The sequence below is a fragment of the Azolla caroliniana genome, unplaced genomic scaffold (assembly GCF_043228905.1).
Source record: "Azolla caroliniana isolate FFs.n. ecotype wild unplaced genomic scaffold, voAzoCaro1.0.p SCAF_1, whole genome shotgun sequence".
NCBI classification, from domain to species: domain Eukaryota; kingdom Viridiplantae; phylum Streptophyta; class Polypodiopsida; order Salviniales; family Salviniaceae; genus Azolla; species Azolla caroliniana.
Genome location: NW_028230436.1, coordinates 25,376,883 through 25,404,160, shown reverse-complemented (window position 1 = coordinate 25,404,160; position 27,278 = coordinate 25,376,883). Strand labels below are relative to the sequence as shown.

The window sequence follows — 27,278 nt, the reverse complement described above, 5'->3', positions numbered from 1 at the left end:
AAACTGAGTCTTAATGCTAATATATATATATAACGTAAGACTCAGTTTTCATCTCTTCATCCAGTCCCTTCCCAAAGCTTTGGCAAAAGACAAACTCTAACATATATAACACTAGCCATGTTTTCTCTACCCAGCAATGAGAAATAATAAGGGTCTTCATCTCAAGATTCAGAATGCTGTTTTCAGCTCGATCAGAATCCAACTCAACCTTTTCTTTTTGCATTCACAAACTTGCTCTAAAACAGCTTCCAAAACATAACATTCTATCCTTGCCTGTAGAATTCTTCTGTGTTAACATATTATTGCACACTTAAGCGCATTTTAACATGTGGGTAAGTTTAGGCTTCAAGGGAAAATAATAAAATCCAAAAAACAAATTCCAGTTTTTAGAGCATACAATCAAATACTAAAATTCCCATATAAAGATGGAAGGATTAAAAAATGAAAAATAAGCTGGCAGGCATTCATCATAGTTGATCAGTATTGTTTCACATTGTGTAGATTGTGCAACTGGAAGAGACCTGCATATTTGTATCCAAGAGAGATGTGAACATAATTATTGCGACTTCAATAAGATCAGAGACGAGATGGAGATTTGTTGACATGCAAAAGAGATGTTCCACCAGTTGAAGAAACTAGTCAATCCGACTTTTCTCTCTGTATCCCATGCTCTTGCAAGTAATGCTCTGCTTCCAATGCAGCCATACAGCCTGAGAAAACACAAATCGTAAAAACGATGTTCATATCACAATAGCATGCTTACTCTTAGTAACAAAAATAGAAGTGCCAAAATTAATGGCCATGAATAAACATGGAAAATTTACAACACATCAAAGCGTCAAGACAAAAATAAACTGATAATAACAAATTAGAACAGAGCCATTGTTCTACCCTGAGATTTTTAATTGTTTTTTAAATCATACAGCATCAAAGCTGTTTGCTACCAAATACTAAATAGCTGTAGTCTGTAGCATGCTTCTCCTTCTAAAGGATTCTGTTCTCATCCAAGCAGAACATATGTGGAGTTTAAGAGGAAACAGCTAGGGCACACTTTTCAGGGAATTTTGGGGTTTCCGCCACAGTATTAAGCAATTTTCACATTTATATTATGATCAATATCTGTTAAGAAGACTAATTTAACACAACAAATGAACATCCTTTTTAAAATTGAAGAGAATATAACAAATCATTTTACGTTGGTCCAAATATTTTGATCGCCATATAATCAATATATCTAATAAGAACAGTACAATCATTGTTTTGCTACTATCATGATATCATCATGAACTTCACACCAATAAATGAATAAAAGACAATTGCTCCATTATATGCCAAAGGTGGAAAATTATCAACACATTGAAGTATATGAAATGAAAGAAAGTGGCTTTCGATACTCCACCAGTCCATGAGCCTCTCTCCATTTTTTATGCCTCTTTGAAGTACTTTGCTTCCCTGCTGAATTTTATGTTATGCCTACCCGACTGTTTGTTTGAATATTTCCATTACCTACTGCTGCTCCTCAGATTTCTGATAATTCATCTTACCTCCATAGAATGCTTTAAATAAACCAGCTCAATGGCATGTTAATACTTTTCCAAGATAGAGACAGCATCAAGCTACCATCAGATTTGAATCATCACACAATATTTCAGATACTAATTTCTATACGCAATTTAGAAACTTGACTCTTGCCGTCTTGGTTTAACAACCATGTATGACAAAATTTCAACAAATGATAAATCATTTATGGAAATCACTTCTCAGTAACCCTATCATTGTATTGCTTTACGACATTAGCAATTGGTTTACAACTGAAGTTTTTCAGACCATCTTCGATGCATTCAGAGTAGTCAATATTCTCTAAGAATGAGAATATAGAATCTTCATACAAAGGATTCCAAATCAAAGTTTTTCCCGACTGCACTTCATTAATATCATCACTCATAATGGCATTTGAATACATGTTCATTGATGGCCTGTCGCAGCCATGCTGGGCTGGGTCAAGGTTTACGGTTTAGAATTTATATTTAATGGAGCTCCTCTGCTGCATTTGTAGAACTATGTTATTAATTTGGTCAACATGGATCATCGACACATAATTGAAAAAAGAAAGAAGAAAGAACAGATCAGATGCAACATCAGAAGTGTACAGAAATATGTTAGAGACTAAACATCGAAGAAGAAAGGGAGACAGAGAATAAAATAGATTCTCTTTCAATGGAACCAAATAAGTAACAATCAGCAACGGTTCGGGAACCGAACCGCGAAACCGCGGTTTAACGGCTTAACGATTTCAACGGTTCAGTTCGGTTTGGTTCAGGTTTAGGTTTTTAAAAACGGTTCGGTTTGGTTTCAGCAGTCAAAAACCGCGGTTTAAACGGTTTAACGGTTTTAAATTTTTAAATTTTTTTAAAAAAGATTTTAAAATTTTGAAAAAATTCTAAAAAATTTTAAAAATTGTTTTTAAACAATCTTTTCATTTTTACTCTTATTCTCACATTTTAGGAACATCTTAAAAATTCTAAAAATTCTAAAGAATGAAATATTATAAATTTAACAATAAAATAAAATAAAATAGACCAATGTTAAAAACCGAAACTGAACCATGAAACCGCGGTTTTTACGGTTTAACGGTTTGTAAACTGTTTAACGGTTTGGTTTAAAGGTTTCGTGGTTCTTTTCGGTTTGGTTCAGGTTTCAACATTTTTAAATGGTTCGGTTTGGACCCTCTCAAACCGAACCGAACCGTTGCCGATTGTTACAAATAAGCATATCTTGTATATGGCTCCTTCCTAAGTAGGGGGTTACTACCCTCTAGTAGAAACTCTCTATGTGAAATAAATGCACACATATGTGCTCACTTTCTTGGTGGGATTTGAGTATGACACTCAAAAGTATCATTTCCATCTAATAAGTCATCATACTTGTCACAAATTACATTATACATTAAGCATGGGAGAAGTAAGTGTTATTCATCCTGTTTCATTGCATACTTTGTATATACTAGGGAAATGATGCCATGATGCTACCTCAGCACCTAATTTGTGTGAGGGAGTTCAAAGAAGTGTTAAGGCTCTCCGAGAGCCAAGGCTCATGGGGTTAGTAAGATGTATTCGTTCTCACATTTTATCCTGTATTGGGGGTTAACATTTGCAATGTAACATTCCAATTTCGCCATTTTAGTATCTTGCCACTTCTTCCTTAGTGCCTCTATTAATATATCTTTGACGATCACATACTTCATAGCATCACCTAGAAGCTCCAACAGATCTTTTAACACCCATCTTTTCATAATGTCAAGCACCCAGCCAGACGAGAGGTTAATTTTATGTACCTTGCATCTTATCTTCCAAGCCCATTTTCGCAATCTGTGATCAGGAATATTCTTGACTTTTCGTGATGAGAGAGAGAGAACAGTACTTTGTAGGAAGTATGTGGAGTAAATGGGGGGTGTATCCCTGGGGTGTTCCTTTACGAATTGTTGTTCCTCAAACACAACTTCTATCTAAAATGAGGGGAGAAATGTCTGAAGAATTTGAGACCTTACTAGATGGTTTAACCTAACAAGTCTTAATGAGCGCTTTGGACTCTGATACATTAAAACATTTGGTCACTACCATGCTGGTTTTTCATTTATTAAACCTAGAAAATCATTCATCGTTGAGATTGATGCTAGCAAAAAATTCTCAGATGCTCATGTGCATTATTTATAGTCTTAGAGAGCTTTATAGCATTATTCAAGATTCATTTCTTGTAAGATGACCCACATTTATCAGGCTGGCTAGAGTATAGCACAGTGACACCCTATGGGAATGGGGCCAGGTGGTATAGGACATACAATCTTATAGTTGCTCATGTGCATTATTCAAAGTCTGAGAGAGATTTATGCCATTATTCAAGATTCATTTGTGGTAAGATAACCCCAGTTTATCAGGCTGGCTAGAGAATAACACAATGGCACCCCATGGGAGTGGGGCCAGGTGGTATAGGACATACAATCCTATAGTTGCTGTGCCTTCTCATATACTAGACCTAGCTTGGGTGATACAACGGGCAGCAACTATGTTACTAGTTTGAGATCCATTTGGGTCCTTTCACTCTCAAGGTTCATGCATGAGCATCAGTCTTGATCAACTTCAAAGCTTATTTTGTTGATGTTTGTAGGTGGGACTCTTGTAGGTGTATATGACAGTAATGTAGTATGTTCCATTTTTCGAGTGCATCAAAACTGGAGTTATGTAACCATTGCTAAAGACAGATCGATAGATTATTTCATAATGAGGAAAAACTTGTTACTCACCTGATTTTCCTAATTAGAATCCATCTCAGGTTTCCCTTTAGAAAGAAAAGGACAAGTTGGTGAAATGTGATATACGACCATTTAAAACACCACTTTAAAGCTATTTGACTAGATACTTTTCCTAAACTCTTTGGAAATCTTAAGTAAGTTCTTTTATCTACTGCCAAAACATAGACTTACTGAAGAACATCTACTGAAGCAGCACTAACAATCTCTCAAGAAGGTATCTTTTTCTTCATTAACTAGTTTATCTAGTTTCCTTCTAATTGCCTTGTTGATAGGCATCTCATTAGCTACTAAAAAGTATTTATGCGCTTCTTTCTGAATGTCATTATTGACAATATCCAAGCTCTTCAAATGTTCTAGGGATATTCTGCTTCATCCTTGATAAGAGGGTGCACTTGCTATTATAATTTATAAACTTTGGAAGCATGTATATCACCACTTTCAAGTAGACTTGTACTAAGTAGATGTATGCTCCGACTTTGAAAGTGTATGATCCAGCCTTCAACGTAATCACCAAATCTATTTCAACGCCCACTCTTTTTCTAGGTTGCTGAGAATTTTCATCTCGATGCTAATTTTTAGAAGGAGAATTTCTTGCTGCTTTGTGGATTTCTGGAAAGCCTTTGCATTCAAGCAGCGACTAGAGGCCCTTGGATTCCTGGTAGATATGCAATGGGCAATCTGCACACTATATGAAAATCAGTGTTAGGAAGAGTGTGAGCTCCCTAATAGGTTCTCAGCAGTTGTCGCAAGCACGATTGGAGTGAAACAAGTATGCCCAATATCACTTCCTCTCTTTGATTTTTGACTATAGAGAAGGTATTCAATTGCATAGGTAGATTGGGTGGTTCAAGAGCATGTTTGGCAAAGATAATCAGATGTCATGGCATAATTGTAGTGAAACAACAATACCCACTATCGCCACTCTCATTTGTCTTCATATAGATGAGGTGTCTAGTTGCATAGAGATATTAGGTGGCCCAAAAGCATGCCTGGCAGAGATTCTAGTCTTTTACAAAGCGCCTTGACCCTTAGGAGGCTATTTGGTAAAGGTGAAAACTTTGAAATACCTGATTTTTTTTATCCCCAAATACCCCTAAGTTTATTCCTTTGCCCTTGATCACTTCCCTGTTTAACATTTATGTCTTAGACAAGCAATTATATGGTCAATTCATCTCTTTTTTCTCAAAGATAGGGCCGAAAAGCCCCTTTTCCCTCTCTAGTAGGTGAACTGGGGGCATTCCAGAAAATAAAGAAGATGACATTAGGGGTATTTTTGACGTTTTTCCAAAGAAAACCTGTAAAGCAGTCTAGCCTTTTCGTAATAAATTGTACTGTAGTGCACAATAAACAAAGAGATAATAGTGAGACTAGAGATGATGGAAAAAAAGGACCTGTTCCAGCTGATGTTATTGCTTGTCTCCATTTCTTGTCTTGCACGTCCCCTGCAGCAAATACCCCCGCAACACTGGTTTGTGTAGTGCCAGGTTTTGTTATGACATAACCATCAGTGTCTGTCTCCAGTTGTCCATCCAAGAACTTGGATGCAGGCTCATGACCTATAGCGAAGAAAAGTCCAGACACATCAACATCCTCTGTACTCCCCGTGACTACATTCTTCACCTTGATGCTAGAGAGTAAGCCCCTTTCATTTCCCGTTGCTTCGACCACCTCAGAGTTCCAAAGGATCTTGATCTTAGGATTTTCATGGACCCTCTTTTGCATGATTTTACTCGCTCGAAAAGCATCACGCCTATGGACGATGTAGACAATGGATCCAAACTTTGTGAGGAATGTGGCTTCCTCCATCGCAGAGTCGCCACCTCCGATGACCGCCAAGGGTTTGTTCCTAAATATGGGGGCGGCGCCATCACAAACAGCACAAGCCGAGATGCCCTTGTTCCAGAATCCCTCTTCCCCATCACCCGAGCCTTTGAAATCCAACCGTTTCGCAACAGCTCCAGTGGCCACAATAACAGTGTCTGCCTCTACCTCTTTGCCTTCGTCCGTGAAGACCTTGAAGGGGCGTGAGGACAGGTCGACTCTTCCAACTGTCTGGGAGAAGATGCGGGTGCCGAAGCGGAGGCTCTGCTGGCGAAAGCGATCGGTGATCTCGAGGCCCGTGATGCCATCGGGGAAGCCGGGGAAATTCTCGACATCCGTGGTGGTGGTGAGCTGGCCGCCTGGCGCGATCCCATTGGCCATCCATCCTTCGAAGAGGATGGGGTTGAGCTCGGCACGGGAGGCGTAGATCGCAGCCGTGTGTGCAGCAGGGCCGGAGCCGATGATGCAAACCGGGGTCCAAAGAACTGCCTTCTCGTCATCCTCCTTCCCCACCATTGCCGATGCGCTTGTTGTGCTTCTACTGAAGATGAGGGGGAAGAAGGGGAAGCGTAGGAAGCGTGACCTCGTGGTGGCAGTAGAAACCCTAGAGAGCAGCAGCGAGGTGAGGCACATCAACGTGCCCCTCAAAAACAATTCAACGCACACCCAGGAAATGGAGGGAATGGAAGGGGCCTCTCCTCTGCTCTGCTCTGCTCTGCTCTCTGATCATATATGTATATCCTCTGCTTCCTTCCTTCCTTATATTCCCAGCAAACGCTCTCCCCTCCTAAGGTCAAACCTTAACAATAGGCAATGGTTCGGTTCGGTTCGGTTCGGTTTGAGAGTGTCAAAACCCAAATCATTACAAACCGTTAAAATCGTGGTTTCCTGGCTCCGTTTCAGTTTTCAACTTAGGTCAAAATTCAAGATTTAAATTTTAAAATAGTTCGCTATTTTCAATTTTTGACATATTTCATTATTTTTAATTTTTAATTTTCAAACGAAGAGATTGTTTTAAATTTTAAAAATTTTACAAAAATAAATTTAAAAACCGTTAAACCATTTAAACCGCAATTGCTAAGTGTTGAAACCAAACCAAACCATTTAGGAAAACCTAAACGAAACCAAACCATTAAGTCATTAAGTTGCGGTTTTGATGTTCGATTCAGTTCAACCTGAACCGTTGCCGACTATTAGTCAACGTCTCCTTATTGCGCCCGAACACCCACCCACCGGCATTCATCGTGCTCCTCCTCCTGGTCTTGGTCCTCATCGTGATCGTGGTCTTGGTCCTGGTCTTGGTCTAGGTCATAGTCCTCGTCGTGATCGTGGTCTTGATCATTGTTGGTGTCAATGTCGTTGTTTGTGTCATTGTCAAAAGTGAAGATCTGAGGGATGTACCAATTACCCCCCCCCCCCCCCCCCTCCCCCCACATAAACTATTAGAGATCTAGGTACTAAAGTAAGCTTAAGATAAGGATAAACTAATGATAGATAGAAAGGAGAAAGAGAAAGAAGGGTGTCAATCCACCCGACCACCCCCGAGCGAAGGGATCGAGACGGACTCGAGCCTCGATCGGCGTCCCATACCACCGACGTGGCGTCAAGTCGTACCTGGTGCTGTCGCGCTCGCTACAAGAGTTGAACCCACCACAAGAGCAGAGTCTCGATGTAGTCAAAAAGATGATCAAATGAGGGTAGCTAGGCCTCTTATTTATAGCGATACCCAAGGCCCCCAGGCAAGTTCACACTTGACCTCATGGGTTGTCTCAATCCCGAGGATTAAAAGTAATACTCCCCTTCTTTACACTCTCGTTTAACCCTCACACTTATCCACATGTATAGAATACTACAATAAATTCTCACCACGGGATATTATATGGTCATGCTCGTAACATAAACCTAATGCGACGCATTGAACATTCTTCTCGAAAGCCGATATGGGGTCACCCAAGTCTTCTTTCCCTCTTTCTATATTATCAAGAATAACTCTTGAGACTTGGGTTCTTCTTTATTTACCCACGTTCCCTTGCGTTCCCCCTCTTCGCTGGTTATCAAAGCAATTATGTGGTGATCCTATTATCTTTTGTTGTTCAAGTGTTGCATTACTTGTCATTACTGCATAATGGTTTTGAATAGTATATTTGCACCTGTGTATACACTTGTCCCATATATGGCACCACTCATGTTCTCTAGCCTACAACCGGTGTTACAATTGAAAAGAACTACACTAGAAACAAGAAGAAATTTGGTTCATAATGCCAAAAGCTCTATTCATATTTCGGAAACAATCTTTATCGAGAAAAAGGAAGAAGATTGACCAACATTGGCAAAGGGGAGAACAAAGGAAGTGCATCATATGGGTAATTGTGAGATGTGAACTTTCGAAACCCATGCAACAATGAAATATGAGACATATTTATTGTATCCGTACAGAGCAACGAGATTCTTCTCTTATGTACATCATCGACATTGACATTGAAGGGCCTTCTTTGCTCTTAGTGTTCTCATAATGTGGACACTAAATTCATTGTCGATTGAAGGAGTGAACTTGTCCTCATCACTTCCTCTAGAGTTGTCGCAACCTTCTTCAACCATCAAATTTTGCTTTCATATGTCTTTCGGATCTTTTTGCTTGCTTCCCATTTCAAGGAAGGCGACATGGGGACTTCTTTCAACCTTAAGCATACATTCGACAAACCTTTTCATGGCCATCATCTTAATAGGAAATGATCCCATTTCAAGAAATGGAAGGGTGTATGGTGTTTGTTTCTTGAATTGGAGAAACTTTGTAAAAACATGCCTTTGAACATTTTTTAAACTATTTCCATTTGAACTTAGGCATGTACCACCACTTACTTTCACCTTGTAGAGAATCACTAGTGCCAAAGTGTCAAAAATGTACTTTTTAAGAACCCAACGTTTAATTTCTCCATAACACATTATCTTCTCAACGTTTGATTGCTAATATAAGTTCTTACAATGTATAGACAAGTGCATAAAAGTTAAGTCACCATAACTCTCCACACATTTCACCAAAATTTAGAGAGAGGAGGAGAGGGTAGGGGATTTAATCAAATATAGAACACATTACATGTATGATAAAGGTTTGGAAATATGTCGTTAACACACGTGAAATAACGAACCAATGTGATTAAATTTTAGAAATATAATTATGATATAATATCTTATTGAAAATCATATGAACAAGATATACCCCATGTTCAAGGAATTCCCAATGGGTACGAATTAAGGCAAAGTGTTTATTATTATGTGTTTAGGACATTCTCCCGGATAATTGTAAATGAACTCAATAAGCTAGTCACATTCTTATTTAGTAATTAAAACTTGCTTTAGTGTACACATTGGCCTACAAAGTTGCATGGATGGCAAATAGTACAGAAACTCCCGGGTAGCAAAGCCAAGGCAATTGCTGAAAAAAATTCTACTCGTTGGATGCTAACAGCACATTTGAAACCTAGTTTCATGACTGAAAAAACTCCATTATATATATGCACTTCCCAATTTAACTCAAATAACACATGCTTGCTGCATTTGTGACTCATGAGCACTACTCCCAGATGAAAAAAATAGTTCTATTAAAAGCTTTTTACCACTCACGAGAGGTTATCAAAATGTATAATCGAATGTAGTGTAACAAACTCAATGAGAAAGAAACAATTGTACACAATACCAGCTGAATCCAAGATTGGTACCGGGTTTGATGAATATTTCCAATCCTGCTAGAATATCCAGATATATGGTGGTTTACTTGATAGATAGAAGAACCTAGGTACTCTTGTTGATTTTCATTACAGGAGGAAACCTACAAAAATTACTTCTAGACTTTATACATCTTTGCAAGGTCCTATCGATAATATGATCCCATGAAGAAAAGCAAAATTGAGGTCACTACAGTTACAATAAGCTCCTGCAAGGATCAAAATAAAAATATAGCCCATTAGATAGCCAAACATTTTGTTCAAGTCAAAAGAGAATTAGTATGAAAAAACATTTAATTCTCAGTCAACACTTACCTGCCCACTAATCAAAAATTTTGGAATAAACTTTCCTACGAATTCAATCACATTCAAGAGTCCAGTATATCCCTGCATTCATTCAAACAATCACATTGAATACAGACTCGTAAGGCTTAAAGTTTAATATATTTCTATAAAGCTTCAAAGACAATAAATTGAAAAAAGTTTTAAGATTTCAGATATGCATAATCGTTAGCAAAGCAAGAATATTACCAGTGATGAGACAGCTACACAACCAAAGACAAGACCAAGAGTACGAAGAAGGCGTTTGCCACTATTATTGCTACGTTTTCCTGGATCCTCTTCTTCCTGTCAAAGTAATAGAAAAGAATAATAATTACACAACCATAAGGTAAGACATTGTAACCTAATATCAAATATGTGAGGAGAATGTAGTAATGAGATACACTGAAGACGGGGGTCTCAGGTGGTTCGTAGTCTTTTAATTTGTGGAATATACGCCACATATAGCCAAATATTAGAAACTGCAATGGCTTCCATTCTGCTGACTGAGTACATATAATCCAAATTCCCTGGAAAAAACACAGTTCACACACTTTACTTCACAAATATGCTTGACTCCCAACAAAAGAATCTTCCCAGAACATCACAAAGAAAGACTATTTCATAACTGGACTTCACAAAGAGTCGTTTCAGAATATATATACTCATTTAACTATGAGAAAGATGAGGTTGCCAGAGTCAAAACAAACAGAGTAATGTAGGTGTCTACTTATGGGAAGAATTTATTGTCCAGTGACTGTCTTTTACATAATCTCTGCCGACATTACTATAACTACTCTTTACAATGAATGGCTTTATGCCAAACCCAATAGAGACAACTGGTATGTCTCAGATCCTCTATGTTTTCTGTGCTGTAGGTGTCTTTCACTGGTTTGGGGATCAATCAATCAGTGCAACCCCAAGATTTTTAACAATCAGATTCAAGTCTCGGTAGGGTTTCAAGACTCACAAACATACAAAGGATTAAGCTGATTGCAGTATCATAATTTAAAAGAGAAGCTAAAGATAATAGTTAGCATAGCATTAATAAGCTAAGATTTCACCATACTAGAACAATTGTCCCAACTTCCAAAAGTACAATTGTACCATCATACGATGTATACATGACATGCTTTCAGTTAATATTTATATACCATTCCTACATGCATGCCCCATGTCGTTAGTACATTACACCTGGCATGCTTGAGACTCTAAGACCTGCATCCCAACGTCAAGAATGACTTTCCACATTAACCTAAATGGAAGTCTGAAAACAGAGGGGTGGTTTTCAAAAACAACATCTATGATGTCTGCCCCCCTTCAATCCAACCTCATATTAATAAATCATGTTTTGGTTAATAAATGAAAGCTTTGAAGAAAAATGAAGCATCAATTAATTTCATCTCAAATAGTTGAACATTTATATTCCATCTGCATACACTGGTCTTCACATAACCAATCAAGAATTTTGGTTTTGAGTAGTCATTGTCCTTCTAGGGCAATTGAAACACTTTTCTAGGTAATCTTTCCATGATTAAGCATTATATTATGACCAATTTAGGGAAAAAAAAAACTCACAAATATTGTTGAAATTGCCAAGTTAATGAGAACCTCATTTTTACTTGATGGTGCATATCTGTAAATATAAAGACAGATCACTCACCAATATACCAAAGAAAGGGATGTACGCTAAGAAGTTAAGCTTTTCATAGGAAACATTTTTAGAAACATTAACAAATTTGATACCATATTGCTACATTTTTCTCTTGCAACAATGCATTTTGTTATGCATAAGATGATGAACCATACAAATTAACAATTCTAAAAATATTTCTGAGTGTATTGCTTTACATACCTAGGTCCCCAAGGAACAATAGGCTGTCTGTCAGCATATCTTATGTCTTTTGAGACCTGGACATACAAAACAAGAATCAGAAGGTAAAGTTAAAAAATTCAAAACATTAGATATAAGAAGCATAACATGGTTATATAGACAGGTACTTATGATTTCTTTCAATTTGCTTTTAAGCTACCCATTGTTATGAAAATTTGTACAATTGGCATTATGAAAAGGTTATTGGGGGACTTGAGACTCATGACCTCTTTTATATATATCCAAGCTTTATCTTGACTATATTATATAGATGTCCCACCTCACACAAGCTAATGCATGATCACCAAATGCCATGCTTGCATGAATTTCAAGTGGCGAACAAGATGGATATGATGTGACGTGCATGCGGGGGCTAAAAATGTTATATATGTAGATGCTTTAGTCATTGATGAACCAATCCGGTTCAACGCCAATCTTCGGCATATTCTTGTGATCTTGTTGTTCTTGTTAATATAATTACATTCTCTTTCTTTATTCTTGGCTGCAGCCATTGCACACATTTCCATAAAACTTCACCTAGCAATCTACTGAGTAATCTAGTCATAAATGGCTTATTCCACATCAGCCATAAGGGCACGGTACCCTATTTTCCCATTTAAGCTAAAGCTATATAGAAAATTTTAAGCCACATTATATAACCTTTTTTGAGCAATCCAGCATATGCCTCATTGATCAGTACGAAGAATTGTTCATGACAATAATTTGATTACAGTCATGCAATAAATGCAAACTTCATAGGATTCTCACATGATTTTTGAATGGTACAAAGATGAAATAATTTATTATCATGTCTAAAGAAGGAAGGAATTCCGAATATTCTTATTTGTAAGACACTAGATGTTAATAGAAAACAATGTATAGGAATCTATTAGCTATGGGCCCGGTTTCGGCTCAAACCGAACCAAACCGTTAGGCCATGGTTTAACAGTTTATTGGTTCCAAAAAAGTTTAATGGTTTGGTTTGGTTTGTATTTTTTATAAACGGTTCAGTTTCAGTTCAGTTTGGTTCTAAAATTCGGGTTTATCAGTTTATAGGTTTAAATCATGTGGTTTAAAGGTTTATTGGTTTTTGGTTAACTTTTTTTCCCCTTAATAGTTTATTAATTTAATGGTTTTTTATTGATTTAATTAATTTAACTTAAATACTTATTTAATTTAATGGTTTAATTAATGATTTTTTTATTGATTCTTAAATGCTTACTTAATTTAATGTATTTTTGTTTATTTAGATTTTTAATTAGTTTGACTTAATTGGTTAGGTTTAAATTTTTTATTAAATAGTTCGGTTTGGTTTCAACTTTTCCCTAAACAGTTTGGGTTAAAATGGTTTGGTTTACCTTTTCTTAAATGGTTTGGTTTAAATGGCTTGAGAGTTCATAAATAGTTTGGTTTGGTTTTTGTTTTATATAAATGGTTCAGTTCAGTTTCACGGCAAAGAAACCGAACTGGGCCCATTGCTAGGAATCTATAATTAAAGATACTCACTGACATGGAATCTCTTACAAATCAATTAATAGGACAGCAACGAGAGCAACAAATTACTTCAACTCATTAAGGTAGTTCTTTAATATCAAAACACTTGCAATAAAGTCTTGTTCAACAAGGGTTTTGATTTAGATTATTCTATTGCACCATTTAGCAAGAACATATAATCAACAAATATGTCACCTGAAGCGAGCCAAATGTGAGACCTTGTTTCCGATTAGCAAGTTGAGCCATCATGATTTTGTCATAAGCTTTCTCAATCTGCATATTCATCTCTCTCTCTCTAAAACACCACTCCACTTTTATATACAAACGAGAACCAATACAAGTGGTGCAAAGCTTTAAACATATTGGTATCAATGTCCCATCAACAACTAGCTGAAACGTATGCTCTGAGTCTAGACTTCACGTCTATTGGAACAGATATTATATGTTTGAGAATCAATGCAAGAAAAATGATATTCAAGGATAGGAAGTGACATTGATGTTATTCAATGCTATGGTGATCCAAGAGTTGCTTTATAGAATGGAAGTGTAGGGTGGCAATATCTCACTTAATCCATAGAATTTTATCGAGTAGTCGGATCAATTATAAACCTTCCCCACAAGAAAGATCTGATGTTTTGTGATACCTACCTCAATTCTGTCAAAACGAGCTATTGAGTTACAAGATCCATAGGTTAAATCCTACGTAGATGTCGGCTCTTTTAGCTCTCGAAAGAAATTTTCTATTTTCAGAAATGACGAGACGGAGAGGCATTCTAGGTATGACATGTCATGTTATACCTATCTCACTCCAATCCGGATTATACCAGTTATCCTAAGACTTGGGACAAACCCATATGGAACTATGACACATGGGAACCTTTGGAGTTGGTCTATATAAAGGGGACTACCTACCCCCTTCATTATAGTCTCTTGAGATGTTGTCAAGATTTTATCGGTGAGAAGAGCTCTCTTCTTTTGGATTCATTAGTCTCAACTTCTATGGTATAAGATAAGGTAATAACTGGCGGCACTTACAGTATTTTATATTCTTCTCTTGTCTTTTGTCCATGGTTTATCAGTGTGGTTAAGCCCCGTTAAACCATTATTCTCTTAATTTAAATGTTCATTGCTTATCATAAGTATTTTGATTAGTAATACTCTTTCTCTCTCTGACTAAATTCTGAAAATAAAATATTAGTCCAAGAAACTTTAGAGATAATACTATTGGATTTTGAAATCTAATCATGTAAACTGGTGACGACTTTTTCAAATCAACCCAATTGATGACATGATTGCCATTACCAAAGTTTGCTATCTATCAAGATGCACGTCCTCTAGATCTTCTCCATGATCATCTATACATTCATTCACTATTGGAGACTATGATGGCTGTAGGCGGATCTCCCTCCATGAATATACACAATTTCAACCTCCTATGAGTCTGCCTACAGTCTATTTCCAGCACAGTTCACGTCAATTCCTTGGAATAAATTAATCCATCAGATGTTTCTAATTGAAAATATGGATCCACATGTCCAACATAGTAAAACAACAAAGCACCATGAATATCGAGAGCTTTGACAAAAGGTTACAGCTATAAGAATCCAACACATTATTACCCCACGTATGGGGTGCCGTGAATTGTGAATAAAATCCTTGTTGAGCCCTAATTACACAGGTCAAACTTGCTAAACTGTAATCCTACGCATATAAGTAGAGGGAGCGTGAATAAAAACCAAGGAATATATGGAGTAATGCCAGCACATCCGTTGGTTATAACATTCCATCCTAGATTTCATTAATGAATTAAAATGAGAATTAACAATTTCCAGGACAAGAAATAAACCATATATACCTACACGAGACAATGTAGCATCATCCCCTCTTTTCTCTGCATCTTTCTGCTTCTTTGTAAATGCAACTTTTATTTTATCAAAGCTCTCAAAAGGACTAACTCCAAGCACCTGTTGGCAGGTGACATTAATTTTGCACCACATGGAAGCACACGCATGAGGTAGTATCAGAATCTACATGAAAATGCATGCTTTGGATGGTCAACTGTGTCGTAGGCAGCAGCACATCGTTATACCTGATATGGATTTTCTTCAGGTGCTGTGCTTCCGAAGGAGCTTGATGCACTGCTGCATTTCACACGCAGCAATCCTCTGGTTCCTGTCACTCGAGTCTCCCTTCACAGACAATATCGCTCATATCAGATCATCTTTCATCAGACATACAGGTCGTCGCAATTCATTTGGCAAATCTAGGATAAGTTTCCAACAAAGCTATCGCATTTGCGCTCCTGCGTATCATGATGGAGGAACATTCTCTCTCACAGAGTAGAAAAGTAGCAAAGAGGTGAGCACCGCCGTCTACTTACCGGAAGTCAGCAGCACGAAGCGATGGAGTGCGAGATGTGTGTCTGAGAGCAGGGGGGAGGAAGAAGGAAGACAGAGCCATGGATGGATCGAGAGAGGAGGAGGGAAGAAGATAAGACCTAAATCTTTGATGGATAAACCCTTCGTCAGAGCAGAGCCGATGCAACCTCTTCTTCTCCCTCCCCCTTCACAAATTATCATCATGATGACCACACACAAACATACACATACATGATACACATACACATACACATACACATACACTACTCGATTATAGATAGATAGATAGATAGATCATAGATATATAAATATCCTAGACTGGAGTCTGAGTTTCTATTTTATTTCCACACCTCCAAAGCTCTGCCGGAGCGTAATGCTCAATCGATCAACCTCTCATCCCTGGACACACCAAATACTTTGTAGCCCCCGGACATTGGCAAGTGCCGACCGCCCTCTACTTTCTTGGTGGCTAGCGCCACCGCCCGCCGATGGCCGCTACGATTTCGAGAGCTTTTATCTCCCCATATATATATATATATATGCCTTTTGTTCAAACCTGATGATGACTTTTCGACCATGCAACGGGAGAAAGATAGCGCAATTACATGGATGATAAAACTTTGATTAATGATGCATAAGAATTTGTATCCAATATTGGGTGGTGGTTTGCTTTAGATGGACTAAAAGAAGGCATAACCATTATACATCAACTTCATTGGACACGACAATGGAGAGTGGTTGATTTCAACTTGGAGAAATTGGCCCATTTACCTCCTATATATAAACCCTTTATTTGTTTGTCTTGTCATCTTTATTTTGTGTTTCATCAACCACACAACATCCAACTTTCCACGCTTGTGTTTTTGGGTGAATCAGATTATGGGACATGTTTTTTTTGTTTTTCATGTATGTTTCGTGGATATGATGAAATTAATGGAGAATGTAGAGTCGTTCATTTTGCATAAATGTAGAAGGACAATTGTAGGTTGTTGTCTACCCAATGATACTTCAATTCACCACAACACAACCTCATCTTGTTCCACAAGAGTGATCCTCCCTGTGAATATATGATTGACCTTCAACCATTCTTTTTCTTGCTAAACTTCTTTGAACATATCCCTACCCCATTTTAGCTTCCTGCGCAATATCTTATTGTCATTCCTTTCATTGTGAATAATTGCACCCTTTCTCAAAACATTTGTTTTGTACTCATCATGTCAAAATGACAATTTGTTTTAACTTTTGACTAATGTCCTTTCCAACACTCCTCCATTATTACCATATGGCCTTTGAGACGACACATCACTTATATATAGTCCATCTTTGTTAATGTATGAGCTTTCCTTATTTACGGATTCTCTGGCTTTGAGTTTCAACTCAATAAATTAGTTTATCTTCACCATCCAAGAGTCGTTGAGTTGAAGTTAGATTTGGCTATGCAAATCTTTTGTCTTTGCCTTCCTAGGATGGGGTACGTGCTACACACTTCATTGCTTCTCTTGTCAAATCACCAAATGGTTACGGGTCTTTGTGCACCTTCTCGATTGTTTAAAATAGTTCTTATGCTTGGAATCATTAGTGACTGGTTGCCACAGTAACCTTGATCGTTCTATGCGGAAATCAAGGCTTTCATGCAAAATAGCCATTTGGTGACCTTACCAAACACATACTAATGTATTATTTTGGGGATTCATTGTCACTACTTAAGCAATAGGCATACCAAGTGAGTCAATCTAAACATTATTACATTTACTAAGAGACATTGTCGAGGAGGGCTAAGATGTCCTCCTTTTGGTCACTATGGAAACAAACTAATTGTTCAACTATCTTTTGCAAGTCAATACACATTCCTTCATTCTCAATAAATTCATTGAATTTGTTAAACCATCACATTTTAATATTTTGTGACCTTTGTTCTTTGATTTTGAGCTTAACCTTTGCTTTTTTGAGCAATTGGCACACACACAAATTGAATATACAACTTACAAAATTTATTTAATGTAGAAACCGATAACACTATTCTTGATAATAAAGTTAAAAGCTATTCAAACAAAATCTCCAACCCGTACTTTGTTATTATTATCACTATAGGGCCCTTTGTAGTTCAAAACATATAGTTCTACAACAATGAAGGCATATAATAAGAAACACCGTGTGTAGGGGTGATGGAGTTCAATGACAGATGAAGCTCAAAAGTAAACAAGGGCACAATTTGTTGTTTGCAATGTATTGTCATAGAAGAATGACGAATAAACTCATTGGAAATAAATCTTCATTGTTATCAAATGTCTTTTACCAATGGCTTACAATGCGTACAAAGGCTAAAGACCTAATGTGTTGTTTTCTAACAATATAGACAAGGGAGCATAGTGTTTTTTGTAATGCTTTTGTGTCCCCACGTCCAACGGGTGTGCTCAAATGCCTCCTATTATCAGTAACGACGGTAGTGCAAATTCCTCTAGTACATTAATGTATTAACAATTTCATTTAAGATTTGGCTTTCTTTTTTCAGGCAAGTCTCATTGTCAACATTAGAATTGTTAAAAGGATGTATTACCAATTGATTGATCTTGGTAGAAAATCGAGCCATTCATTAGCATATTGAGTTATTGGCTCGAAGTAATGATGATAATTTAAGATTTTAATTCTCTTGATTAAGAAATGGCACTTTAATGGATGAGATCACGCATCCATTTTCGTATGCCCACTGTCCAATGGTTGAGAAATTAGCACAACTTCGTGGTTAAATCCTATTGATTGGAAATGGATTGTCATAAAAATAACTTTTCCAAGGTATAAGGACACGTTAAGTCATAATTTCCACATGATCAAACAACCTGACTCGAACTAGGCATACACATGCATGTTGAGAAATAAGCGAGCATATGATTTTAAACCTCAATGCATATAAGCATATTTTAGTACCTTTGTCTATCATAAATGATCTAAGTATCTTAGTATTTTCTATAATGAATAAATCAAGCAATAAATCAATCTCATGAGGGTATATGGTAATTTGAAAAGGAAGATCAGGGGAATTCGCCTCGATATTCACGGTCTAGCTTATGGAGCAAAGATCGACATGTGGGCAACACAAATATGCTAGTTCGGAGTCACGAAACAAAATGAAAATATAGACTACACTTGTGTGAATGTGCCTTGATATTCATGGTCGCTAGCTCATGGAGAAAGACTGACATGTGGGCGGCACAAATACGAGTGTCACAAAGCAAAATGAAAATATAGACTACACTTGTGCCTATGGTAGCACGCCACGTGTATTTTTGATTGAGTGCTTAGGCATTATGGAAACCTTCAAATATGTATGTAATGAAAACCAAGGAGACCTCCAAGGGGGTACCTCTGGAGAATTAAGGAAAATTGAGAAGGGTATTTTTGGGAATTAAGCTTTTTTGCACTTCCTATCAGTTTCTGCAGGAACCCCAGAAGAACGAAGACTGGAGCAGGAGCAGCAGGGCAGGCCACAGACAGCAAGAACGAACCCTTCTCTCCCACTGTCTGTTGCGTGCGTGTATCCATGGAGGAGAACACAGAAGGCAGGTTGAAGCGAGCCATGGATCGCCTCTTCCCGTCTCCTCCACCCAAGCCGCATCCTCACAGGTTTGCTGCTTCCTTTCGAGCTACAATCTAACCGTTTCTTCATAGAGTTCTGAAATTGGAAAAAAGGAAAAATAGAGAAAACACGGTTGCTTATGAGAATGAATTAAAAAGAAGAAGCGAGTCTTTATGTATCCGATGCATCATAGGAAGTGATTTTTGACACGCCTGCCACAGAAGAAGACTGATATATGGTTTATGGGATGGAGACAAGCTGATTGAGAGGATCAAACTCGAGTGAGAAAGAGATGGGGAAGTGCCTTGTGCTTCAATTTTTACATTACGTCATAGTGTCATCTAGAAATGATGGCGCTTAATTCTCACTTACGTAAAATTGCCTTTCCATCTCTGTCAACGTTCTCCTTCCTCCACTCCATTGCAAAAAGAAAACCACGAGTTTGCCGAGAGACTAAAAAATTCAAAAAAAATGCGTACATATATAACTCACAGAAAAATATCAGTTTGGCAATAGCTGAAGGAGATTGAAGACTGTTTAAATAGCATGGACGTGCCTGAAATATCGGCAAATTAATCAAAATACAGTAGTTCAACAATTCTAGCTTTCATGGATGCTGCAACTGAATCACTAGTACATACAACAATGACTTTTATATTAATAAATTAGGCAGATGATATATCTTTTCTAAGACTGTGAAATAGTTATGTACTTTTTCTTGTTTTATTGTGCAAATACATGTAGTAATACTTATTTTGAACAGCATTACGGGCTCTGACAAAAAAGGAGTCAATATGGGAACAAAATTTGTTTCTCCAGTTTCCAATAAAAAAGAGACCAGTCCTCGATTATCAGAGATTGTGCGTCTAAATACCAGTTCAAATTCTGGGTTGCATCGAATCTGTAGGCCATGGGATAGAGCAGATCTCTTCAGGCGACTTGCAACATTTAAGTCTATGACTTGGTTTGGAAAACCAGAGGTAATCCTTGATGTACAATTTGAGCAGTCCATTTAATGTGTTCTTCTATTGCCAACTTATTAATAATCATTATCAATGTTTTAATTTCTGAATTCTCAAGGTTAAAAATTGTGCTAATACTTTTTGTTTACTGTAACACAGCACCCAATGGGTTTAGTCTGAGTAAGTGTGAGGGGAACAACAAATTAGGAGAAATAGCAATGATATTTTGAAACATGTAACAAGCATATGAATGTTGCACACCCCTAAATCTGAGCAAGAAAGCATTCTCTCTTAACAAACAAGAGGTTATTGCCTTGTTACTTCTTGGTCTCTCTCGTAACCCAAAATAGTGGAAAAGGACAGTTTGTATCAACTCATGCATCCTCAAAACAAGGATTCAATAGCCTTAGACCCTACATATAGTCACAAGTTCAAAAATCTTATGTTTTTCCTTTATAATGCTACAGTATCTGTTAGGTAAAACCATGCAATGGTTTACCAAATACAAATATGTTACCTGTGGCAAACCTCTTAAACTCTTTTTCTATCTAAATTTACATATCAACTTTGGCATTCTCAATCAAAGTTGGAGCTAAATGCGAATGCCGCAGGGCACTGGTTTAGGTCTTCTTACATTAGCTGATGGGATTTTCCACACCATTATCTTTATAATTGAGGGATATATGTTTTGTCCTGGATTAATACTAGCTCCAGAATGTTCTGAAGTATTGCTTATTATAATTTTTTTCTTGCAGTTGGCTAATCCTGTCAGTTGTGCCAGAAAAGGCTGGGTAAATGTGGATGTGGACCTCATTGCCTGTGAAAGTTGTAATGCAATGCTCAGTTTCCCTATTCCATTAACATGGTTTCAGCATGAAGGTAAAAACTTTTAATGTATGATGGAAGCCTATTTACTGACTTCAATAAGTGTAGTCTTCATCAATTGAATCATGAATTTAAGTTCAGGCAGACTGATGAATCTGTTCCCACCTATCTTACTTCAATAAGTGAAGAGTCTTCATTGTTTGAATCATGAATTTAAGTTCAAGTATTTTCCCTCATCTTACGTCAAAAAGTGGAGAGTCTTCATTGTTTGAATCATGACCTTAAGGTCAAGTATTTCCCCCCTATCTTACTTCAATAAGTGGAGAGTCTTCTGTATTAGCTGATAATATACCTCATTTGTATGGACCTTAAGCAAAGGTTTTGCGCCCATAAAGACCCAATATAGCCAGGGTTTATGTGAACTAACTTATGGCATGAGTATGCATTATTTGAATCCCTCCACATATACTGGTAACTATGGGTCACATAATATCGCTGATGGATGCTACAAAATGCCATCAATGTTTACCCTTATTTTCTTCTTTTTTCGCAAATAGGATTGTTTTATACAACAATGTAGATATAGATTCACATGTGTCATTCAAGTGTACAATGTCTGTCAATGATAGCTCATTAATGTCCATTGATTTTGACTCCTTCTCTGCCACCTCATACAAATAAAATCAATAGGGATGTGGCCTTTCATTTGAGGGCCCCTGTTCCCTAGCCCTCACAACAAACCACTGTACGGAAGCCTTTCAACTCGTACGGTTCACTCTCTCAGATCTAGACCCTGGCATACATCCTGTATACTTCTCCAAAAAAATCGGATCAAACTTTCTGAATGAACATTTCCCTCACTCACTGAGGGGAGAAGAACGTCCCGTAATCTTTAACCAATTCTGCGCTTCAATGTAATTACCATTTTCAAATGCAGAAGATATTGTAACAATTGCTAATGCCACACATAATTGCAAATGACATATGAAGGGATGGATATCCCGGAATTTCTGTGACATTAAATGATAAACATGCACATCATCGGGTGACAAATATTCAGAAACTGTGGAGATAAGAATTTGCAAAGTAGCAGGTTGATCATAAAATAGATGGCATTGTATTTCCATCAATTAAGCCATAACCCAATACCTAAGGGGGTTTGGGTCCACAAAGAACCAATCGATGCATGTGTGTCCTGCTTAATATTTGGAAATGGTAAATATTAAAATTCGATGGTCTCTGATTGCCACGAGAAATACCAGATTTCTCAATTAGAAAATTTTATGTCATCTTTATGGAGTTGCATTCCCTCACATATGGATTGATAAAGAGAGAATCTTTGGGCCACCAAGTGCTCCATAATATTCAGCAGAGCTGGCTCAACCCATTCTTTTTGGTGTAATAATTTAACTCTATGGAACCCAAGTCAGCCCTGGTCTAGCCACTTTCTTCCAGAGCAACAGTCAGAAATAGGGAATCATTGGGATCATATTATGTTTGCTCTACGTTCAGGCTGTGTTGTTATTTTAAGTACACACACTTATCTAAAAGGCTATCCCAAATGGTCGCATATTATTCTAGAATGGATTATTGATCCACGCATCCAAGCTCTGCCATGTGGCTTTCTGTTAAGTTCTGAAGTGGAAGGAGAAAGTGTATAAATCCCACACCTTCAGAACTTTAATAATGTGGTCTTTATGAGCATGATAACACATAAGAATAATTAGCAAATCCTGCACAATCAGTGGTTTCCAGGAAATAATCAGGCCCAATTTATCACTGGTTGCCACGTTTTGCAACATCACTAAAATGGATGGGTGACAATATCAGACAATAAGGGACTCATGTGGCATTCTTATCTAACTCATCCAGAGGTCTTTATGGCTTGTTTGAATAACTCAACTGCTGATCATAATATGAAATGAAGAGCCCAGTCCTCAATCCCATCTTTGTCATCAAGCCTGACAAAAGGACCAATTTAAATGGTCATACGCCTTTACCAAGTCAAACTGCACTTTAACAATTTATAGCTTCATTTCCATACCATAAGCGACAACCATTTCAACCTTTGAAATATTACCTTTGGTTGAATTCCTTTTTGCACTAAAGTCTTTATTACATCCCCAAGCTGCAAAAATTGCATAGAGTTGAGCGGTCAACTTTCTTTCTCTTTGTCTGTCCCGTATAATATTATGCCAGTAAACAGAACCTCCGATTTATATCTGCATATGTTTCAGAACTCTTGTATGTTTTCTCTGATCAATTATAACATATTGAATTGAGATATTTAATAACGGCAATTTTTTAGTCATCCAAATCCACCTATACTGCTAAGAAAAAGCCCCTTCAATTCCCATGCATATGGATGTATCTTAAGAATTACCGTTTGGGATTGAGAATGACCAATCATTGCAGCATCTTATAGAGTTGTAACACTTGTTTGATAGAATTTTTCAAGGGGTCTGTTTACTGCTTTAAAAACTTCACCATCTTAAACAAATGAGCTTTCACAAGTGTTAAGAGGTGGATATTTCATGTGAGTATACGTACCTTAAATGATGCTGAATAAAGTTATTTCTATTTTGAAGTATCTTAATGCATCTCGTATGTTGATAAAGATGTCTTATCTCTATCAATATACAAGAAGGCACCTTAAATTTTACTTTTACCGTAAGCTGGATCCTGAGGATTTGAAGCCTAGGGCTGGGTCAGAAAAAGAAGGTTTATGAAAAAGTGATGAAACTTTGTAGCTTTGCACAGAGCGAAATCTTCCATGGATTTGATCTTCTATGAAAACTATGAAGCAAGAAGGATATGCATATTATGATTTGTTTAATAATGAAGAAAGCCTCTTATTTTTTAAGATTTCATATATTGGCTTTGTATGCATAATTGGTTCTTAAGAAATTTGTGAGTCATACTCGCCCCTTGATTGGGAGGTGAGATTTATATAAGACTATATATACCATTCAGATACCAGAATTCATGCATTTTGGCTCCCTGGCATTTCTTCCCCTGCATACTAATTCAACTAATGTGCACCCATACATTCTAAATTTGTAAGTCCACAATATTCTTGCATTACAAAAGCATCTCTAATATGTAATAGGTTTCGTAGTATCATTCAGCCCTCTAATTGTTTTATGTTTCCTTGTGAAAAAGCTGAAACGGCATCGGTGTCTTTTAGTGAGAAGCTGGATTCTGGGCATAAGGCTCTTTGTCCGTGGAAGGAAAATGCATGTTCAGAAACACTAGCACAGTTCCCTCCTACACCTCTTGAACTCCTTGCTGAAGGTTTCAAGGACCGTTGCAAGGAATTATCTCAACTTCCAGCACTACCAGTGATCTCGGATTCTGCCATCCAGTATTTAAAGAATTTGAAAGGTCCCCAGATTGATCGTCTTCTTTTGCAGTCAGCCACTGATTTTGTGGCTTCCAATAGGATGCCTGATGACATTTCCGGAAATTCCTCACTGTATACTGACATAAATGTAAGGCGGATTTCACATTTACAAATTTATCTTCATTTTCATGTACAGTCACGTAGAGAGTGCATGCCAACATATAGTTTTTATTTGTATCCTCAGGCACAAAAAGTGATCAGTCTTTGTGGCTGGCAACCTAGATTACTTCCTTTTGTTGTCGATTATGTAGATGACAACACAGGATTTGTTGTTTCGGAAAGCATTACTAAGCAGCAAAAATCCTCAGATCTGGAAGGTCATATTTTGGTTACACCTCCCACAAAAGAAAGGATGAAAGAGAAGCAAGAAACCTCTGGAAGAATTCTACATGGAAAATCAAAACTGGAAGCAGGTTCGGGTGTTTTGGATTGTAGCCTCTGTGGTGCAAGTGTAGGTTTATGGCTTTTTAGACTTGTGGCTGTTCCTTCGAATGTGCTTCAAAATGCGATTGACACTGCCCCTGGGATCAGTGCTGCAAGTGGCATTGAATGGGGTAGCAGTAATGGTCAAGAAGGCAAAGAGAAGACGGAGATACCTGAAAATGCAGGTGTAGATTCTGTGACAAGTGTTGAAAAGCCTGTGAATGTCGTAAACTTGAGGTTGACCATAGCTGGTGGTCCACCTCCTACGCGTCTTTCACAAAATTCACAACATGGAGTCGAAAGTCAAACAAGTAAATATGCTTTGCAGCCATGTTATACTCCACAGAATAACATCTCGACATCTACTGACAAGGATTTCACTCCTGTAAATAAACGGAAAAGAGAAGAGAGAGCTGCTGGAGAAAATACCCTGTCCAAAGTGAGGATTTTACCTTGCCTTTCCTCTGTTGATGGTGTGGATACTTGCTTTCTCCACAGTCGACCAGAGAACTCTGCTGAGAGTGTTGAGATGCCACATAATGCATGCAGGGATACTATCACTAGTGGTGTGGGCGGTGAGCTTATCACTCAGAGGGACATGTCTGGTACAATCAATAACCCCACATCAACTGACAAGTTGGGCACGTTTGTGGATCTGTCACATTTTGAAAATGATGAACTCAAAACAGGTACTGCACAAGAACTTAATGACAGTGATGCAGCCTTTGAAGATGGAAGGAAGAAGAGCGGAAAATTTGTTTTTGAAGATAAAATAATAGAGACTTGCAGCCCTCTAGAATGTATGTTGTATTGCTAGGACAGATTCTAAGTTAGTATAAATTGTGATTAGTAAACATCTTGATATGTGTTATTGCATCAATCTTCAGATGAAACTAGGAAGCTATGGAAAGAGGACATGGAGTTTGACCCTATCTTACAACATCGACATTTTTGTCCTTGGGTGAATACAAACGTTGGAAGAGGGTTGTGTGGCTGGCAGCTGACATTAGATGCATTAGAGGCCTCACCGTCCTTGGCTAAATCAGAATCGGCATCATCGTTGTACAATGTATGTATGCAAAGAGAACATCTTTATTGGAAAATGATATGTGTCGGACTAACCATTTTTTTGTGTGTGATTGGTGACTTCTTTGCAGGCTGATCCACTATCTTCAGTTCGTAATATTCTCGGAAAGTCTCGGACAAGCCCGACGATGATTAAAAAGTAACAGAATGACAAAATCAGATTTGCAGAGCTAAGCTTTGGTGTGTAGAAATAGAATTATAGCCATGTCACGGTTTGCTTCCTTGAACATCACCAATAATATAATATGTCATCAGACGTTTTATGGATGGCTGAGTTGATATGAGCGAACAGTTACAGAATGTGTACTTTGGGCTTCTTGCAATCATTGGATCCACTGGATAATGAGATTGGTTTATTAAACTTCTTGTGGGGTTGTGAAGCAATGGCTGGTGAGAGTCGACGGTTTTGGCATATATGAATAATTCTTGAAGGGAGTATATGACTTGAAAATTGAACAAAACTTGATACCAATATTCTCGCTTATTGCCATTGTTTTCTGCAACTGAGTTCTTCATTTGTTCTATTATAGGAAGTCCTATGTATGCAAAATTGACTACTGAATGAAATCTTGTTGGTTAAATGTGTTCTGCGTCTTTTGTCAACCCTTCAGAATAATATACAGCTTGGATTGATTGACTCTCAAATAACCTAGGGTTAACAAAAAAAACTCCCAATTGCTCTTAAGCTCTAGTTATTTCTAGAGAGAGAGAGAGAGAGAGAGAGATTTTTAGTGTCCATAGAGAGGCCAATATTGATTCATGAGACCTAAGTACAATTTTTTTTTCATGTGTCTCCTTCCTAAGAAGGGATATTCATACTTCAAAGCACCAAGTCTCAATGTGTGAATAAAGCACACATATGAGCTCAACTTTCCAGATGTTCTCTTTAGTATGACACTCAAGTCATCACCCCCTCTTAATATATCTTCATAGCTTTAATGAATTGCACTATATGTAAACCATGTAAAAAGCAAGTGATACTCTTCCTTTACTAGCCCTCCCTTGCGTACTTTACATGCCTTTACATTTGGTTGATTTTGATGCCATAATGCAACTTCAATACTTCTTAACAAAATCAAACCACACA

The 27,278-nt window shown here is 37.5% G+C and overlaps 3 protein-coding genes across 5 annotated transcripts; 1 reads left to right on the top strand and 2 right to left on the bottom strand.

Annotated features, from left to right (window-relative positions):
• Positions 1 to 314: 314 nt before the first annotated feature.
• On the bottom strand, positions 315 to 6,803 carry LOC147869267 (thioredoxin reductase NTRB-like). Its single transcript, XM_087327914.1, has 2 exons — positions 5,701 to 6,803; positions 315 to 710 (listed from the first exon to the last, which is right to left on the bottom strand). Exons 1-2 carry the CDS (start codon positions 6,761 to 6,763, stop codon positions 640 to 642), a joined length of 1,134 nt encoding a protein of 377 aa, XP_087184040.1. The 5' UTR covers positions 6,764 to 6,803; the 3' UTR covers positions 315 to 639.
• A 2,907-nt stretch (positions 6,804 to 9,710) lies between these two features.
• Positions 9,711 to 16,057, bottom strand: LOC147869266 (protein CHLOROPLAST J-LIKE DOMAIN 1, chloroplastic-like). Of its 2 annotated transcripts, XM_087327896.1 has the most exons (10): positions 15,921 to 16,054; positions 15,630 to 15,729; positions 15,400 to 15,504; positions 13,736 to 13,813; positions 12,029 to 12,084; positions 11,752 to 11,809; positions 10,578 to 10,703; positions 10,384 to 10,479; positions 10,168 to 10,239; positions 9,711 to 10,061 (listed from the first exon to the last, which is right to left on the bottom strand). In XM_087327896.1, the coding sequence occupies exons 1-10, from the start codon at positions 15,998 to 16,000 to the stop codon at positions 9,999 to 10,001; spliced, it is 834 nt and encodes a 277-aa protein (XP_087184022.1). In that variant the 5' UTR covers positions 16,001 to 16,054; the 3' UTR covers positions 9,711 to 9,998. The 2 variants fall into 2 exon arrangements, with proteins under 2 accessions (XP_087184022.1, XP_087184030.1); XM_087327904.1 differs by lacking the exon at positions 13,736 to 13,813 and having other exon boundaries at positions 15,921 to 16,057.
• A 3,334-nt stretch (positions 16,058 to 19,391) lies between these two features.
• Positions 19,392 to 26,772, top strand: LOC147869265 (C3HC zinc finger-like protein). 2 transcript variants are annotated; one of them, XM_087327887.1, is made up of 8 exons: positions 19,392 to 19,539; positions 20,256 to 20,472; positions 21,210 to 21,333; positions 24,442 to 24,770; positions 24,867 to 25,710; positions 25,795 to 25,905; positions 25,993 to 26,174; positions 26,263 to 26,772. In XM_087327887.1, exons 1-8 carry the CDS (start codon positions 19,457 to 19,459, stop codon positions 26,332 to 26,334), a joined length of 1,962 nt encoding a protein of 653 aa, XP_087184013.1. In that variant the 5' UTR covers positions 19,392 to 19,456; the 3' UTR covers positions 26,335 to 26,772. The 2 variants fall into 2 exon arrangements, with proteins under 2 accessions (XP_087184013.1, XP_087184004.1); XM_087327878.1 differs by having other exon boundaries at positions 24,867 to 25,905.
• Positions 26,773 to 27,278: the final 506 nt, after the last annotated feature.

Bases quoted from the DNA above. Each gene is read 5' to 3' on its own strand.
- LOC147869265 (XM_087327878.1), top strand. From the start codon at position 19,457: ATGGAGGAGAACACAGAAGGCAGGTTGAAGCGAGCCATGGATCGCCTC. The intron at 21,334-24,441 runs GTAAAAACTTTT...CTTGTGAAAAAG, and splicing joins AACATGGTTTCAGCATGAAG to CTGAAACGGCATCGGTGTCT. The intron at 24,771-24,866 runs GTAAGGCGGATT...TTGTATCCTCAG, and splicing joins CACTGTATACTGACATAAAT to GCACAAAAAGTGATCAGTCT.
- LOC147869267 (XM_087327914.1), bottom strand. From the start codon at position 6,763: ATGTGCCTCACCTCGCTGCTGCTCTCTAGGGTTTCTACTGCCACCACG. The intron at 711-5,700 runs GTCCTTTTTTTC...GTGTTTTCTCAG, and splicing joins AATAACATCAGCTGGAACAG to GCTGTATGGCTGCATTGGAA.
- LOC147869266 (XM_087327896.1), bottom strand. From the start codon at position 16,000: ATGGCTCTGTCTTCCTTCTTCCTCCCCCCTGCTCTCAGACACACATCT. The intron at 15,730-15,920 runs GTAAGTAGACGG...TTGTCTGTGAAG, and splicing joins CTTCGTGCTGCTGACTTCCG to GGAGACTCGAGTGACAGGAA. The intron at 10,062-10,167 runs GTAAGTGTTGAC...TGATCCTTGCAG, and splicing joins AATTTTTGATTAGTGGGCAG to GAGCTTATTGTAACTGTAGT.